The 19565-nt window shown below is 40.5% G+C and overlaps 1 protein-coding gene across 1 annotated transcript in view; it reads left to right on the top strand.

Annotated features, from left to right (window-relative positions):
• KCNH8 (potassium voltage-gated channel subfamily H member 8) overlaps positions 1-19565 on the top strand; it is a 358591-nt gene that overhangs the window by 302305 nt on the left and 36721 nt on the right. Inside the window, exon 11 of the mRNA XM_045037664.1 lies at positions 119-333. Coding sequence (XP_044893599.1) covers positions 119-333 — 215 coding nt within the window. The remainder of the gene's footprint in view (positions 1-118; positions 334-19565) is intronic.

A 19565-nucleotide genomic window follows, 5' to 3' on the forward strand; every position in this document is an offset into this window, starting at 1 on the left:
GTTTCTGTTTCCCTTGTGGTGTCATCTCAGCCAAGTGATGCCTGTAAGTCAGATGAGGTCACCAGTCTCAGCTTGCTTTTCTTTAAAATTAACCTGTCTCTTTTTTCACTGTTTCAAGGGAAAGGAGACTTAATTGGAGCAAATCTATCAATTAAGGACCAAGTGATCAAGACCAACGCAGATGTGAAGGCTTTAACCTACTGTGATCTTCAGTGCATCATCCTCAAAGGACTCTTTGAAGTGCTAGACCTTTACCCAGAATATGCTCACAAATTCGTGGAAGATATTCAGCATGACCTCACATACAACCTTCGAGAAGGTCACGAGAGTGATGTAAGTCTCACTTCTAATTAGTGCCAAGACCTAAAACATGGGGCCTGGAGATCATTTATAACAGTAAAAAGCATATGTCATGACTTCACTTGTAAAAGTCTCTGAATGAATAAAGTATGATTATTCGACCACTAGTCGAACAATGAAATAATTAGCCAGAAGTCAAGCCTGCAGTTTGTTATCAGTGCTCTAGGAAAGTATTATTTGTAGATGACCTCCCTTAATTCAGCGTCTTTCCTGTTTACTTTCACGTGCTTCTAACTAGAATCCGTTTCAGTGATACATAAGATTTAGCTACCGATGTGTGATTTCTCCCGAATGTCAAGATTCAGCTAGAAAAATGGCTCAGGGTTTGCTATGTTAGTAATTGTTTACCGTTCCACTTGCTTGTTATGGAGTTTGCTCAAAAATAATCTTTTTGTTAACCAGTACCCAAAACAGTCTATCTTAAAATGACTAAATATGCATAAAAGGATTCAAGCCAAAGATTGTCACACTGAAAGCATAATGAGTATTTTATGAAATTATGTATTTGCTGCATGTTTCAGTTTATACAAACAGCTTTCCTAACAAAATAGGTACTATGCTACATCCTGTGATTAAGCTGATCACGAACATGACTTCATTAGATGTGTCAGAGACACAAATGATTTAATAGGAATGATTATTGAAAGGCAAGCCGGAGCATGCATAGCATTCTGTAACAACAAAGGCTTAATCTGCTGCCTTGAGTTTTGTCCCAGATATTTGCAATACTCCTTTTTTTTTTTCCCGAGGAACTATTGTTTTGACTAACCCATATTGTGCAGGCATTTTGTTAGGCATTAATATTCCTCACTTTGGAAGACAGAGAAAGAATACAAATTGTATATTACTTCATCTTGGTTGAGGATCTCAAATGACGGTCAATATGTCGATGGCACACCATTCCGAAGTTCAAGATTAACCAGTTTTGAATGTGTGCTTCTCTCTGTTAACGGTAGCAAACAGCAAAGGAGGTATCAATATTTGGGGGGAACTTATTTGTGCTCTGCACTCTGCCTAGATAAAGCCTCTCATTTAGTGCTTGTGGTGACTTTTTAAGGTAAGTATCCATCAATTTTTATGGAGCAGAAAACACATTCAGAATGGCTAAGTAACATGTTTATAACCTCATGGACTTGTAGGGACAGAGCCTGAGCACAGATATCTGTCACTGTAAAATCTATACACTAACTGTTGGTTATATTGTCTCTTATTGAAGACACTTCCGTATCTTCCAATTCAACAGATGGACTTTTAAAACAACAGGTGTCTTTTGTAGTCGCTACGACAGCCTAACGTGACAACTATTTTTGAAAAGTGGAGGTGTGCTAGAGGAAGCAATTGAAGAGGAAAGAAGAAATGAGGGCAGAGAGTAATAGCCAACATGCCTCAGCATAGTAAAGTAGAAAATATTGGATCTCAACCCCTGCCTTCCTTTTATTTGATTCCTTTTTAAAGATCCATATACCATATCTTTGATTGAATTTTTTATCCTTTTTTTTCCCTATTTTCTGGAACAGTAATCATAGGGATTTTTGAACTCCAATACCTGAATTGCCTTTGGGATTATTTTCATGCACTGTTCTTTCTCTTGCCTTGTTTTGTTTCGTTGTGGTCATTCGGTTCCTTCTTTGTAGCAGATGACATACTTTTGTTTGAATGTAGATGTCACTTATGAAAATTGTTTCTACTATTTTCCTCCAAACAGGCTTAGGTTTTCTTCTGGCAGGCAGATCAAGGTCCAGCCAACCACTCCCGTTCTGTCCAGAGCTCCTCTTCGGCTTTGTTAGGTTGCTCTGTTTCAGCTTCACCCAACCTCCAGGGCTCTAAGACATGGTTTTTCCGGGATCTCAACTAAAAGCCTTAGATGTTTACCAGCGCCTCCCCAGGTGGGGCTTGAACTCCACCCTCCCTCTCCTCCGGACTGTGTGGTGGCCGAGACCTCTACTCTGCCATTAACCTCCCGGGTGCGGTTTTGTCCTGAGTCTCCTGGAGCGCTGCCCTGTGCAGGCTCACGTTAGGCTCATGCCTCCAGGGCCACACTGAGGCAGTTACCTATTCTCTGGGATTTCACACCTCAAATCCCAGGTGGTTTGTTCACCTGAACTCCATCCTCTGTCTCCTTAGCCAGTAAGACCGCTCCTTTCTATTCTACTCTCTTCCACCTCACAATGAAATAGCAAATTCCCTCAAGAAGATACTTGGGTAAATGCAGAGCATGCACCTGTGTGTTCCCCTTTTCTCAGGGACCACAACCCTTCAAGTCTTCCCTCAGCGGATTGTTCTCCAGTGGTTTCAAACAGTTGTTGTGTGTATGTTGTCCAGCTTTACTTTTTACTAGAGGGTTAGTTCAATATAAGCTATTTCGTTAAGTCATAAGTATTGCTTCTTTTCAGAGGGTCCCTTATCAGCTGCATTTTAAAGGCAAAGGGGAACTGAAGCTTACCTCCAAAACCCTTATTGCTTTGTTTTTCCTAATCATTTATCACTCAAAACTTCCCTCTGTCTGTCTGTCTCTCTCTCTCTGTATAGATTTTGGGATGCTATGCCTTCTGAAGGCTAGTTAAATTTGGACCACCCTTCCCCATAATTCCATACCCTGGGGAAAAGTCTTCTGCTCTTTCTAAAGATACAACTTCTAGGCGAGTTTGTATTCTGATTATAACCCAAGATTATGGATTCTTGCTTTGCTTTGCAATTCTGCTGTCAGACCAGTGTGAAACCCAGCCCCTTTCCTTACATGTTCACACAAATAAAAATATCGAATCCCACAGGATTTTTAGTGGGTTGAAGCCTCTGTGGAAGGTTGACCAGGGGGTTGTAGAGGAAGGAACATTTGCAGAAGGGAAATGCAAACGATATAAATGTAATGTGTCTATATATCCTTCGGCCCTTTCTTGCTGCTGTCATCACTCTTCTTGCTTTCTCTTCATCTCCAGATTCCCCATTATTGCTGATCCATATTAGTTTAACTCCCACTCTTTGGTTGTCTGTCACCTTTCTGATTTTGCCTTCTGGGTTCACCTTTTGCCCCTGTACCTACTACCCTGTTAGGTGACATGGAACATCTGGGTAAAGAGAAGACTGATGGTCAACCCATTTTGAAATAAAGGCCATAAAAGCATTTTAAGAAATAGTCAAAATTTAGAAGGGGATATGGATGCAAGATATAACTCCTAGAACTATGATAAATGATGTCACTTTCTAGTGACCGCTCATCCAGTTCTCATAGTAAAATTAATTGAAATCTGTAAAATATACTCTAAGTTTGTGAAAAGGCTAACTAGCATGGTTTGGACCTAATTATGCATTTTATGCACCCACTGTTTTCTATATTTGCCTTATTTATATCTCCTGGATGGCTCCAATATGGACAGAGATTAATTTAGTTATTCCTGTCTATGCAGATTATGAGAAATTTGCTTCACTGCTTCTCACGGTAAACTCTATAAAACTGATTTCAGCACAGACTCAGGTATTGTTGGTTGTGAAATTTAGTGCCTTAATATAAGAATTTTGAATTTGTGATGAAATGACGGACGTGTATCTAAAATATGTGCTTTCGGGGCGCCTGGGTGGCGCAGTCGGTTAAGCGTCCGACTTCAGCCAGGTCGCGATCTTGCGGTCCGTGAGTTCGAGCCCCGCGTCAGGCTCTGGGCTGATGGCTCAGATCCTGGAGCCTGTTTCCGATTCTGTGTCTCCCTCTCTCTCTGCCCCTCCCCCATTCGTGTTCTGTCTCTCTCTGTCCCAAAAATAAATAAACGTTGAAAAAAAAAATTTAAAATATGTGCTTTCAAAAATTACTCACACTAATGCACCGAAAATCAGGGCTCGATGGCTACATATAAAATACCTAAGTGCTTCTCACATGGTCCACATGAACTTGGTGGTGGCGTTGTGGTTGTGGAGCAACGAACCGCAGTGGCTGTTGAAAAAGGATGATACCTTCTTACTGAGGGGCTCGTCGGTGATGAAACCTATTACGTTTTCAGTGTGTTTTTTCCTCAGTTTTTCATTATTGTCATGCATAAAAAAATGAAGTCTCTTCCTTCAGGCTTCCCGCCTCGTTAGGAAGGGGTATTTCCCCCAGTTTCTTGAGGGTCAGTGACCTCGAGGTGAAGGTCTTCGAATGCCCATCTCCCATGCAGCACAACAGGTTACCCCACAGTTCAGAGAAGGCTCCCGAGGTGGAGACAAGGGAGCCCGTGAGGAGCATGTACTTTCAGCAGCTTCTTTCCACTCTGATGGGATCATACGTGGGTGGTTTGAGGTGCTGACCTATCATAGCTGCCTCAAGCCTCAACGTTATAACATCCTAGTTCCCCACAACTGACATATACTCTCTGTGTAGACCAAGAACCATGCTTAAATAGTGTAGTTATAAAACAGAATACTTCAAAGTCTCAAGTGACCCTCAAGTGAAACAAATGCATATATAGTCATAATTTGCTTCAGAAGTTCCAGAGTGGTCATAGGCAATAGTTAAGACATATATAAATAAACATAATGGAATGGAATAAACAGAATGGAATGAATTTAAGCCAAAAGTTTCCTGCTGATGGAAGGGTCAACTTTCCATCCCTGGGGGTTGCGGGCGTGTGTGTGTGTGTGTGTGTGTGTGTAGGTATGGTAGGTGCGGAAGGATATCTGACCGTGATGAATGAGAAGCCATATAATGAATGCTTCTCTTGCCTCCGTTCTTACTTCCTCACCACTCTCTCACCTCAAGGCCGCAGAAGCAATCTTCTCAAATTATAAATTGGATCATGTCGTTCCATTGCTTAAAATATTTCAATGGATCCTCATGGACTATTAAGAAAATCCAGGCTCCCCACCATAACTTTGAAGTTTCTAGGCATTCCAGCACTTGCCTGCCTTTCAGATTCATCCGATGGCATCTTGTGTCCAGCCTTACGCCCCAGCAAACTGGCCTGTTTTTCCTTCCTTTCATGTGCCAGGCTCCTGCCTGCCTCTTGGGGCCTTTACATTTGTTCTTTCTTTCTGCAATGGTATTCCTCTTGCCTTACCTGACCGACCACCTGCTCTGGAGTTTGCCTCTCCAGGTTATCCTCTGGCACAGAATCTTGTTTATCATTTTCATAGTAGTTAGCAAGATCTTAAGTTATTTTAATATGTCTATTTTCTTGTTCATGTTCACTTCTTCCTACCAGAATGTCTACTTTATGCAGGCGTTGTTTTATTCTATATCTCCAGTGCCTAAGTCAGAGCCTAATGTGGAATTAACATTTAACATATATTCAATGACTGAATGCATGAACGTCAAAAGGTTTACTTCGCGACCTGGAACTTCTGTGAAATTTTGAAAAAATGAATAAAGTGCTAAAAGCATCAACCAAGTAGCCAGTAAATGGAATTTAAAATGAAAAGTTAAGAGGGGCGCCTGGCTGGCTCAGTCTGTAGACCATACGACTCGATCTCAGGGCCACGAGTTCAAGCCCCACATTGGGCCTCGAGCTTACTTAAAAAATAAAACGGAACAAAAAGTTAAGGGAATTCAGAATTATATTTCTAAGAAGTTACAAAGCCGAAGGACGTATCAATAGTAAGATTTAAAAGAACAAATTGAAAGAATAGGTAAATTGGAAATGGAATTTTTCGCTTCCCCTAAGTTCAAAGCAAGAGATTTTCAAAAGCCGTAGGACGAATTTAAGCCAAATAACAAGGAAAAACAAAACCCTTGCAGTATAGGTAATGTAATCCTCCAGGTGGGGTTTGGGATAGTAAGTTGTATTTAAATGAAAAAGGATCTGCCTTCAAATCTAAGCTAACACGCGCATTTTCTGTACAAATAGGTGGACTGTTACAACACTAATACCCCCAGAAAGTAGAGAATCAATACTTTTAACCATTAAATCACTCTGGACTGTTATTCAGCTCGCATTTATTGCCTGGGGAATGAAGCTACAAACTTTTTGAGTGAAATGAATTTCACGTGGAAAATGCCAGGGTCTAGTAAAGCAGCTCATCTATTTTGTGAAATGCTTCATCAAAATCTAACACGTGGATCTGTTGCACTTCATGGGAAACTGTGATGTAGAGGGTCTCTGATGCGTGTGGTGGAATCTGGTCAAGTAAAGCTCATGTTCCTTAGTTAGCGTTAGTTTCAGTGGCATCTGAATGTGAATTTATATTTCCATCTGGGTCTGGACCCCACGTCTTTCATCTGCCAAGGTGAATCTTTATTTTGTTTAAAGTTCTCAGAAGACAGCCCCTGTCTTAAATACAAATAGCATTGGAAAAAGCATCTAATTCCCAAGCATTATTGAGATGTGTCCACTGGACCATCTCGTATGTAATTAAGCTGTCCTGCATCCAGGAGGTTTGACTCTGTGCGTCCTCCCTTAGATACAAACAAGCCTGAATAGATCTTTCAAGTGGAGTCTGGGATTTGCCAACATCTCTTTCTTGCCGCCTATGTGACTATATTACAATTTAATTCGAGATTGTACTGAAAAAGGAGCTATTTCCAAAGGAGGGAGTTGGTTTAAATTTAGTCCCCATTTCAGACTGGAATAAGATGGGGCTGCTTGGAAGCAATTTTCTTAAAAATGATTTACCGAATAGTAATAATTTAAAAAATCCTATCTGACAGCCCAGCTACTTAGCTCCTCGAGAGTAGCCTGTGTGTAGGTGTGCATCTGCTAGCTCAGTCTTGTGTCATAAGAGAACATAATTAATTCTGCACCTTTTTGAGATAATTGTTCTTAGAAAATTGCATAATGAAGGGCTCACGTGTCATTTGATCGTGTCAGCTTTCCTTATGATCCTGGGAGCAAGACATGTTTTGTTTGTCAGTTGTGTATTTTAAAATACTCTCCCAACAAAAAATATCTTGTAGCCAAGTGTGTTACCCAGCATACACTTTCATGGCGCTTAAGATATGGTGTCAGATATGCCAGGAAAAGCTCGGTAAATAATGGCCTGGAAGTTTTACTTGCATCCAGTATGTTTTCTGTGTTCTGAAACTCTTCTCATGCCATTCTCCCAATGGATTCAGAAGTTTTGGTGGCAAACATATTACCTTGATGGAAACGATTGTGTTTTGGGTGGTATCCCCAGAGCCCAGCTTTGTGTTTATGTTCATGACTTTCAGTAAATGAAGATTGCTGTTGAACTTATGGCACTTAGTGAACACCTTACTTGCTCTGATTGCAGCAAAAAGACCCGATGTCCTCTTTTTTAAGTGGTTACCCAGGCTCACTGCTTCGTTCCCTCCATTATTATCAGTCTTGTCCCCATCTGGTTCCCACGAAAGATCTCAGGGTGGAATGGACTCCACGGGACTCCCAAGTTTACATTCCTTTCCAACCTTGAAGTTCTCTTTCTCCTGCCTAGTCCCCTGCCTCAGAGAAATGAAAACTGAAAAAAGGTTACTCTTACCTCTTCTCAAACCACAGACTGATTCTTTTTTAAATTCTTATTTTAGGACAGAGCTAGTGTGGGGCATTGGCAAAAGGGCCAGCCTGAGAATTCTGGTAAGTTTTAGGGCAATTCAGAATAAGGACATTGACTGTAGGCAATAAAAACTCGACTTGAATCAATCACTAGAAGCAGATTTATTGTAAGTATTCCAAGTAGCTAATGGGATTAAATAAAATATACATACATACCTGCACACACCCACCCACCCCCCACACACACACACACAGATGTGCACACACATCTGGATCTCAGAAATTCTTATAATCACATTGTGATTTTCTCCACATCTCTTACTTTCCTTTTCCTCTCCATTTCTTTCTCCTTCAGTCATCATGCCCTCTTTCTTTATCCAAATGGCAAGAAATGGTCACAGGTAGCAACTCTTCAATTTGAGTGGGGAGCAGATTAAACTGGGACTCTCTTAGTTGATGCTAGATTCCTAAAAAAGAATGAGTGGTTCAGCTCATGTCAAGTGCCTGCCCAGGTTTCATCAGTTATTGTGTGTGGGAGTCTTTGCGTGAGGCGTCAGGGATGGAAGGAGAGCACATTGAAGTAACATGGTGTTTTCCATGGCAACCCATAGACTGAAGAGTTGAGATAAGAAGGATCCAGAAAAATGGGGGGTGGCCAGAGGTAGTTGTTGGACAAATGAAGCAAAGTCAGTGATTGTATGAACTGTGGGTAATCATATCATTATAGGTTGTACAAACATATCTCAGCAATATTTTCTTAGAAGTCAAATCTTATTTAAACATAAATTAAAAATAAAAACAAGCAAAGAACACACAAAAGGCTTTAAAGGACCCGGAATGGGCTCTTGTTTCATCTCCTCTGGATTCTCTCCTGTGTAGCCACTTGTCAATCAAACAGCATGAGGCATACCCTGCAAAGAGATCAACCACAGTTTGAGGACATCTGGGTATTTCAACTTGTGTTTGCAAGTTGAACAGTGAGCATTTAGATTTTTAAGCTCTTTGGGGGAAGCAGGGGTTAGCTGAGTTGGGAAAGTCAGAGGATAAAAAGGCCACCTGCCATCCCATAAACAAGACAGAAAAGTCTTTCTTTCCCTACTTACTTGGTTGTTCCCATCCTGCAGGGAGCAGCAGATGTTCAGCCTGTAATAAAACGTGTCAGATTTGCACATGCACACACACACACACACACACACACACACACAGAGGCAGGACTGAACTTCAGCACATTCCTTGAAAATGAAAAGTTACCTAGGCTGCATCCACCAAGAATCCTCAACCCTGCCCCACTGTTACTCAGGATCCTCCATTCCGCACTGCATTTTGAACGGTTGTCTAAGCCATCTGTGGAAGTACAGAGTCTGCGCCTGAATTCTCCGGTAGACTGTGGTCACAGAGCCCACCCTCATGACAAGGCTCTGTGACGTGAAGTTGATGTTGACACTGCTGATGGCATAATCACTCCTGTGAACCAAGTTGTAGGCTAAGCACTTTACGAACATTGCCTTACGTTACTCTCATAAAATTCTTGGACATAAGTTGTTGAGTTCATGTACTAGATAAGAAGACTAGTTAAAGACAAGAGAGGTAGAAACTGGCCCAGAGTCCTTCAGCAAGGAAGCAAGGGAGGCCAGGCACTGCAATTGCAGTCCCAAACCACCTGAAGCCTAAACCCAATGGAAACTTAGTGTAAGCTGATCCATCAAAACAAAGGATATGTTTTTCCTCTGTCCCTTAATTCTATGAGCCGTGAATGCCAGCTCTATTTATTAATGGTGGATTCATGGGAAACATGTTTCCATAGGAAAATAGGATTTACACATAAAAGAAAATGAACCACAGAACTTTTCTATAATTCTTTGAACGGTACACTTTCTATTCGTGCATGTTCTTTCCATATGCTGTACTTTAATGAGAAAGCTTTTACAAAATAAATCATTAAAGGATTCAACCAAATTATAAGTGGAGAACTCAGTTGTATACATATAAGTTCTCTGAACCATGACTATGTTTATTTATCTTTGTAATCATTTTCCTTGTAAAACTCATGGTACAAAGTATGTGCTTGATGAATGCTTATTGGAATTTAATTCATTCACTGATATATATTTCCATATCCACAGAACAATAAAATGTTAGAATTGGAAGGGATCTTAAGTACCATCTATTAAAACTCCGTTTTTTCCTGTGATGACAAGTGACTTAAAGGGAGGGGAAAAGAAAATGTATTCATTCACAGAACAAAAAATCTAGTCATTGGTTAGGTATATAACTTACGTGAATTGTATACCTAAATGTATTAGAATATTCCCTTTTGCACAAAGTAGACTCTTACTTTGGGATGAAGTCTTCCCTCAACCATTCTGAGTATGCGTTTCAAATAAGATTCAGTAAAAATATCAAAATGTATCTCATCGGGTTTTAATTTCTCTTGTCAATTGCATATTTAGTAGCACATCTTCTGACCGAGAAAAGATGTTGATGTTTTTTAAGTATGTATTATGAGCAAGGGAGTATGTTTCCAATACCTCCTTTAATTTAAATTTTAATCTTTGCATCACCCCTGAATCCTTGCTTAACAGATGAAGGAACCGGGCGTCCAAGCAGTGCACAGCCTGAGATGACAGAATTAGTAAAAGAATCAAACAGTATAAAATTGAGTCCAATTCTGATATTCTGAATCCCAGCCTAGTACATTTGTCCACCAAAGCACTCTACCATAAATCAAAACATAATTCTCCTAAAAAGGGTTGGTCTCCTTTAGGCACCCTGACTTACAGCAGAAGCTATCCTGAATTTCCAGAATAACATTCACTTTAATCTTCTTAACCTTAATGCTATTACTTGTCATGTCTCATCAAAAACCCCCTGTGCCTGTTTCCGGAAAGACCTCTCATTAATAAGAGAATGAGTAAGACAGCACAACTATTGTAGCTTGGCCATCCAACTTGTCCTTTCCCTTAGTATTTGTGCTGTCATGTGCTCCTAAATCCATCTATTTATTAAATAACCCCCTGGTCACCAACTAGCTCTGGGAGAATGTCTTCCCATTCAAGTGCATGCTTTTCAGTCTTCTCTGCATATAATCATTCTTCATCCTTCCCTTGTTCCATGTTGGAAAGTAAATCTGAAGTTTCAGACGTGCACTATCATTTCAGATGTACAAAATAGTTTTTCAACTCTTTTCAGACTCCATTTCATTGTTGTAAGAAGTTGGACGCCTTCTTAGCTGGGCATCTGGGTGGCTCAGTCGATTAAGTGTCCGACTCTTGATTTGACTCAGGTCTTGATCTTCTGGTTCATGGGTTTGAGCCCCACATCACACTCTATACTGATGGAGGTGTGGAGCCTGCTTGGGATTCGCTCCCTCTCTCTGTTTTCCCCTCCCCCCACCCCACACACACATTCATTCTCTCTCTCTCTCTCTCTCTCTCTAAAAATAAATAAACGTTAAAAAAAAAGTTGGAGGCCTTCTTAGCAATTGAAACAAAATGTTCTCCATCCTTCCTTTGTGTGCACATACACACAGTTATGGAGGAGGACTAAGAATATAGATGAAAGCAGCAATATTTTTAACATTTCTCAGTCAGTCTTCAAATATTTTACCAGTGTGTATGTTAGGATTTTTTGAAAATATAATTTTATTCTGTTTTTCTATTCAAGAACATTTGATCTCCTGGGTCTTGTTAGAATAATCCCGAATGTTTTACTACAGTATATATTTCACCGTGTGGGATCTTTCAAAGATCATCCTTGGGCACATAAGACATCTCTTCAGTTAGCCCTTTAATCCCAAACACAAACTCGACAGATACAACACCGAGTCAGTGGGTGGTATGATTAAAACTGCTCTAAATGAGCTAAGTTGGTAGAAATTAAATTAAAATTAAAAGCAAATTACAAAATCCTAGGATAAACATCTCTAATAACGCTTTTCCCATGAAGTTCCCCAAAAGGGTGTAGACAGCAGAGACGATGACATATGGTGGAGACAGTCTGCTTACACCACGGCACAGACTGTGCTCGGCAGGCAGATCTGGAGGCCTCCGGTCTCATCAGATTGTAGGCATCTATTTGCTCACCATTTAAACCCAGCATTCTGGGATGCCAAAAGAGTGGCGGCTTTGACTGAAGGAAACAGTAGCCAAGGAGTCAGAAATAGGAAGCAAACGAGATGCCAAGTGGGGGGGGGGGGGGGGGGGGTGTGACTCAAGATTATGAATTGGAAGGCCAGCGTGTGGTACTCATGGTAACTCTAGGAGGGCGGAGGGATCCGTGGAGATACCGTTCTGTGAAATGAATTGGGGTTTAAAGGATTTGGTTCCCATGTCATGGAGGAAAATGATTAAGCAAAAATTCTTCGATGAACATCTGCAAGATGCTAAGCTTTTAGTGATGTGGTAATCCCACTTATATGTTCCACCCGGAAGATTAAGTTCTTTAAAAGCAGAGCATATGGTCACCGATCTGTGTCACTGCATTTTGCCAGGATTTGTAAACAGTCCCAAGTCTGACTAGGGCTAACGCATCATGGTTATATTCCAGGTTGTACTGTTTATATATTTTTTTCTCTTATTAATCACACTTTCATCTTGACAGGACAGAATGTTAGCATTATATTTGAGGAAAAAAGCAAAAAACCCAAACAGCATTCTGTCAAAAAGAACCCACGAATGCTAGGTATCAGACTCAATACACATAGAAGTTGTATGACTTGGAACAAGTTGCTGTCTTTCTGTGGGCCTCCAGTTCCTCATCCCTTGGCCTGGATGATCACTAAGAAACCATCAGTTGAGTCAGGCTAAATGCTGTAACAAATAACGCCAAGTTTCTGTGACTTAATACGATAAGTAGAATAAATGGGTTATGCAGTAAATCTCATTCGTATCCGTGTACAGGTGGCAGCTTCTCACTTGATGACTCGGGCAGCCAGTCTTCCTCTATTTGGTGGCCCCATCACCCCCCACCACCCAGGCCTCAGAGTCATCTGGAACTCAGAGTCCTTCACTAGGCTTTTTGTATCCAGCCAGCCAATCAGTTTAAGAGACAGAGAATAGAGGCTGCCCTTGTATGACTCAGGGGCCAGACCCACAAATGACATGGATCTCTTCTGCTCACACTCCATTGGCCAGAATGAGTCACGTGGTTCACCCTAAGTGCAAGCAGTCTGGGAAATCCCATCAAGTGGTGCGACTAACAGGATGCATAAGTCCTGGTGAACAGTTAACCGGCTGGTGAACAACTCACCAGTCTGAGCCATAGGCCCTTCTAGTATTACCTTATAATTGTTATTTTTCTTGAGAGACAGAAAGCGTAAGCAGGGAGGGGCAGAGGGATAGGGAGAGAGAGAAAATCTTAAGCAGGCCCCATGCTCAGCACAGAGCCTGATGCAGGGCTTGATCTTACAACTATGAGATCATGACCTGAGCTGAAATCAAAAGTCAGCTGATTAGCCCACTGAGCCACCCAGGCTCCCCTCCATTATTTTTTTATTCCAAATTTTTTGATAAATAGGGGGGTATTCATACCTTAAAATTTTCTTCAATTTTTCTAAATAAATAATAATTGAAGACCTTCAATTTACCAGTAATTCTGTGGTAATGTTACCATGGTAATGTTTAATGTTACTTCTCCAAGGAAAAGTTAATGTTTATTTAGAAATTCTAAACAAGGGACGAGGTGGCTCAGTCAGTTAAACATCCGACTCCTGGTTTCAGCTCAGGTCATGATCTCACGGTTCAGGACATCAAGCCCCACATCAGGGTCCACACTGACAGCGCAGAGCCTGCTTGGAATTCTCTCTCTCCCTCTCTCTCTGCCCCTTCCCCACTAGTGCTCATGCGTGCACCCATGTTCTCTGTCTCTCAAACTAAAGAGACATTAAAAAAATAGAAATTCTGAATTAATTAGCAGAAAGGGAACGGTGACCAGAGGAGAGGCTTAAAGGCAATGATTTAGAGCCAGTTTCAAGTAAAAGTTACACCTCTTAAAGACCTAATGGAAACTAATAGGAAATATATGACTCCCACTGTGGGACTCCAAATGACTTATTTTTCTTTTCCCCACTCTCCCCTCCCCGCCTTGCCCTGCCCATTCTCCAAGTGACCTATTTTGGAAGCATCTTTATTACCTAAAAGTAATATGTCTTTACAGTACAATCAAGGCCAGAATTGTTCCTTCAAAGAATCCGACATGCCGGTTTCCCGCCATCCCCAAAGACACGACTTAACAAGCACAGCCTGATCCAGGAGATTAGAAACTTGAAGGACCAGAATTGTGCAAATTTGTGTAAATAACTGTGAAAGCATCATCTTCCAGTAAAGTCACTGGTGCATATTTTGCAATCATGGACTTGGAGAGAAAGTTTGTTCTTTTTTTTTTTTTTTAATTTCTTATTTTAGAGAGAGAGGGAAAGCACGAGTGAAGGGAGAAGGAGAGAGAATCCCAAGCAGGCTCCATGCTCAGTGCAGAGTCTGACATGGGGCTTGATCCCATGACCCTGGGATCATGACCTGAGCCAAAATCAAGAGTCAGATGCCCAACTGACTAAGCTACACAGGCACCCCATGTTCTGAAGAGACTTATATGTATAGCTTTCATGTAGGTAAGTAAAAGAATGATGTCTTTGTATGAACCCATAAGTAACTGACTTAGCTCAAAGTTTAGAATGCCCTACTCTAAGAAGTCATGCCCATTCTAAATGGATATGCTTTATTCAGTGTTCACATGTTTATGCAGAGCGGTTACACAGTGGATACCACTGTGATTTCACACAAACTTGGACATGGCTACTCTGTGACTAGGTTGCCACATGATAGCCCTAAAATCTTGTCCACATGGTGTAATTTCAGGAAAAGGGCCACTGTCTCATCTCCCCACGAATCTCTCCCCTAAGTCCCTCACTGTTTATTTTAACAGGTTAAGGAAAAGTCTATCCTATGATGAAAGCTCAGGCTCAAAATACAAATTTACATAAGAAAAAAAATTAAAAAAGACATACTACTGTATAAATAACTGGGGAATGATTTCTTCACAGACTTTGGATGACAGTGTGGTTAGGAGAGAGACCCAGAGAAGGAAACAAGATGTATCAGGCATATTTGATCTATGACAATTATTGTTCTGGGGACTTCCCTGAGCACCACTAGTGGAGACAAAATACCAAATCAGACACATTTCTTCCTAAATTTCAGTGGTTTCTATGCCTACTGTGAATTCTCACGAAGACTTGTTTTCAGTCAATATATAATTGATCAGTAATATCTTCCTTACAGTGCTCCACACATCACCTTTTTTTTTTTTATATATATTTACTTTTGAGAGAGAGATAGAGTGCGAGCAGGGGAAAGGCAGAGGGAGAGACACAGAATCCGAAGCAGGCTCCTGGCTCTGAGCTGTCAGCACAGAGCCTAATGTGGGGCTCAAACCCACAAACTACAAGATCATGACATGAGCCGAAGCCGGAAGCTTCATTGACTGTGCCACCCAGGCCACACATCACCTTTGAGTACCACAAAACCGTAACCTAAGTTCAGCCCTGATCTATTAACTGTGAGACTTTCTTCTTCACCTAGAAATTGTTGACTATTCAGCAAAAGTGTAAATGCTCTGAAACACAATATTCTTCATGCTTACGTTTCAAAGAGTGCTTTACTTAAGAAAGACATGCATTTGGTCATTCAGAAGCTGCCCTCTATCACGGTCCTTTATAGTCCTCTTATTTTCTCTGGCTAAGTGAGCTTAACCAAGTCACTGTGGTTCGAATAAGCAGAGTATCTCATCTCGGTTTGCTGCTACAAACACTGTTTTCATCATATAGGGCCAGTCACCTTTTTTGTTACAGTGTATAATTGACGGTGAGCTTCCTAGGTAGCAAATTAAGCATTTCGCATTAGCTTTAGAAGTGCCGTCAGGAGTTATGATGTGAAAACTTCTCATGCCAAATTGAGCATCTTCCTTCACCGACCTGGTTTGAAACCAAAGTACTCAGCGTGTATCCGGAAAATCTTATGAAACCAGCTATTGTGTTTCCTTACAATTACATAGTAGCTGATTTTACAAGCTAACCAGGAGCCATTGTACCCTAATCAGAAGCAGGTCCTTGGGGGGCACGGAATCTCAGTTCAATATAATGAGTTTCGACTGCAAATTCTTTTAGCACTGATTAACTGCTGAACTCCCAAATCATGGAGTTGGTACAGAGCTAGCTCCTTAAGCCTGGAATCATTAAAACTCTATGTCAGTGCTGAGAAATTTTGAGTTTTCTTCACATAATGGTGTGTATTTTCCCCCTCTGTCTTTCTAGAATGATGTGAACCACATATTAATAAACAACTCTCTCTCCCTCAAAAATCATCCTGCATTTTCCAAGTTCTTACATAAGTATTGGAGACTCTTTGAGTTTTCTTTTAATTCCAAAGCCTTGTAATTCATACATTTGAATTTAGAATTTAGAGATAGGAAGTTAAAATTGTGCTTGAGTCAATTTGCATATATTATCAATGTCCTCACTGTATTCATACCTATGGACAATTTGAAAGTGCCTTATTTTATTTAAGTGAAGCAGATAAAAGGGTTGGGAGAGAAAAGAATAGAATACCAAGTTATTACTTTATGTAAAGTATGGTACCTAGTGCCGTACAAAGAACAGCTTTGTGGCCTGGGATGGCAGGTCTCTGCTGGGAGATCCATTTGGGGGGAAACTCAGGTTTAACAAGTTCATGGTCTCTTTATTATATATCTACATATCTGTTAGTTTCAGTTGGACGAACTCATCTGTGTGAATGTTTGGATATCCGTAGCTAAGAATGCTCTATTTCCCATTCACCGAATTCAAAGAAAACTTTTCTTCATAATCACTATGCCAATAATAATATAACTAACATTTGTTAACAGGAATTTAATTCCTCTTTATGCCAGGCACTGGACCAAGTACTTAGCAAGTGCAACGGTGTGAGGGCTCTTTTCACCATAAGCTTTACGTGAGAATTCCTTGTGTACCATGAAGTCCAAGTGGTAAGAGACTTACACTGCCCAGCAGCCTCCAAATGCTTTCTCTTTCTCCAGAAACAAGAGGGCTGGATGGCACGGACCACCCAGAGGTCAGCTCTGGCAGGAATGTTGGGCTTTATGGCCAGAAGGAAGCAGGAAGGGAAGAGTGAGCAGAAAGGATCCAGGGTTTTAGTGAAAGAACTGAGAGAGAGGCACCTTTGTTGTTGCTAGTGGAATGGAAAGGGAGGGGTGATTTTAAAGTCTTACTGTAGTTCATCAATACACGTATCACCTTTAAGGTTCCTGCAAGCACACTAAAGATTAGAATTATTTTTAAATTGCAGCTTGACTCTTGAACAACACAGGTTTGAACTGCACAGATCCACTTATATGTGGAGTTTTTTTGTAAATACAGTACTTTAAGTGCATATTCTCTTTCTTATGATTTTCTTAATAATATTTTCTTTTCTCTAGCTTATTTTCTTGTAAGAATATGATATATGATACTGTATAACATACACAATATGTGTTAATCAACTGTTTATGTATTTGTAAGGCTTCTGGTCAATAGTAGGCTATTAGTAGTTAACATTGGGGCCAGTCAAAAGTTATACACAATTTTCCACTGAGGGGGTCCACTGACCCTTGAACAACACCCAGTGCTGTTCAAGGGCCATCAGTACTTTTGGTTGCTATACATGTATCTTAGTGTGACACAATGGCACCCAGATGTGGCCAACTGGGTCTTGAAAACTTGTTCAGTTTACATATATATATCTCATTTAATTCTCAGAACAACTTTTAAATATTATTATCATTTTTTAGAGGAAGAATGAGAAATAAAATTCTTTTGGGTTAAGCCATTGAAAGTCAGCAAATTATTTGTTCCTTCAGCCTTACCTATTTTATCCCGATTAATATGCTTCCCAAAGTTGCATAGCTAATGAGTAAAAAGACTAGGAAAATCCCAGCTCTTAACCACTATGCTATCATAGCTCCGAAATGGGTCCTATCACCCCTGACACATAGACCTTTTACCATAACACACAGCAATGAAGAGGTTTTTCTGGTGCTTCTTATACAATAGGCTCAATAATTGAACTCTCCAGTGCTAGCAGTCAATAAACACTAAATTCGAGTCTTGGTTACTTGACTTGTGCTTTCTGCATCAGAAGTGATAGTATTTACTTAGGGGAGAAGAATTCCCCTCTAAATCTTAATAGTTTGTCTCGACCTCAAGGCTCAGGATGAAATTGGAAAAGTTCAAAATCATCAGTTTTTCCATTATAATCTCATTTCTGTTTCTCAGTAACACAACAAGCAAAGGAAACATATTAGCCACTGTATTACCCACTTAGGGTTTCACACCAGCTTCAAAAATTTCTTCTGTAGATTAGATGGTAGTGAACTCCCAAGCCTTTTTTTAGTTGAAAATGAATGCCCCCTTATTCGAAGCCTGTCTTTTCTCCAGAGCTTTCCAGTTCCTCTTTCTGTCTTCCTCCTGCCATCGGTGGCATTCATGACTTCTTGGTACCTCCACTTGCGTCTACAAGAGAAAGAAGCAGATCAGAAATAAAAAGGAGACCTACTGATTTGCTACGTGCCCATATCATATGACAATTACTTATGGTTTTATAAGAATGGGCATTTTAACTATGAAAGTTATGAAGTTCCATGTGACTGTCCTTCATTCATGCTCTATTCATCCCAAACAGCCACCAGTACTGGTAATGTTGCTGTCCAGAGAACAAGAGAAAACGTGTGAGGATTCCTTTTTCTGAATGAGGACACATGTTCCTTCAATCTTCTTTGTGACTTAATCAATGTGGCATTATTAACAAAGCAGAGAATATCATGAATCGCTCAGAAAGAAGAGCCTTGTAATTCACATCTCATTTCCCAGTTGAGCAATCAGCTGTAGGTAACAGTCCTACCAGAACACTTGAGTGTCTTAGAAGATTCCCAAGTTGAGAGGACAGCTTCAGACTCACATGGGGGCTTATAATTCTGACCTGCAAACCAAGTAAACCAGGAGAATGCCTCCCTTGGGCCGCTGGGCCACTGGGTTACAGTTTAGGATTCCTAGGCCTATGTAGTGGGTTCCATTCGCCTTTGCTTCTTTCCTACCTCGTACCAGTCGACGTCTTGGTGGTTCTGTCTCTGGAAAAGATCTTGAGAGTAAGGAAAGCTTATTGATAATTCCTCTACTGAAAAACTACTGAGGAAACACTCAGCTTCTGAGGGTGGGGCATTAGCATCCAGTGAAGGCTGGGCCCCAAACTTCATTGTCATGGTACCATGTGTCAGAATTCAGAGACACTTTAATCAGTGGGTAGACATAGATGAAAGAAATCAAAAAGCTTCCCTCTCAGCTAAAAGAAAGTCCTAACAGCAGGAAGATTTACTACTGAGGAACTTAGGAACTTAAGGAAAAGGTAAGCTGGATGGCCAAGGTAGCATATCTTCATTCAGCAAAATAGACAACATTAAAGAACACAATGGCATTTTTCACATCTAAAACCACCATTAATTTTAGCATGTTTCATTTCCATTTGCAATTCAAGCTCAATAGTATAATTTTGAGGCCTTCCTTACACTTTGTTTTTCTTTTAAAGACGATTGCGAATTTGTTTTGCTTTTTCGTAGCAGATTGTCTGAGTAATAAGAGACTTTTTTCCTCCTTATGGTTCTCCATACCAAGGAGCGGTGTTTTTCGATGTTAAGAGTCTTCTCTCTTTGTTCCCACTGGACTTATAGAGTGATAGAGTAAGTTAAGGGTTAGGACAGGGGAATAAAAGAAGA

This window comes from Felis catus, chromosome C2 (assembly GCF_018350175.1).
Source record: "Felis catus isolate Fca126 chromosome C2, F.catus_Fca126_mat1.0, whole genome shotgun sequence".
Taxonomy (NCBI): Eukaryota; Metazoa; Chordata; class Mammalia; order Carnivora; family Felidae; genus Felis; species Felis catus.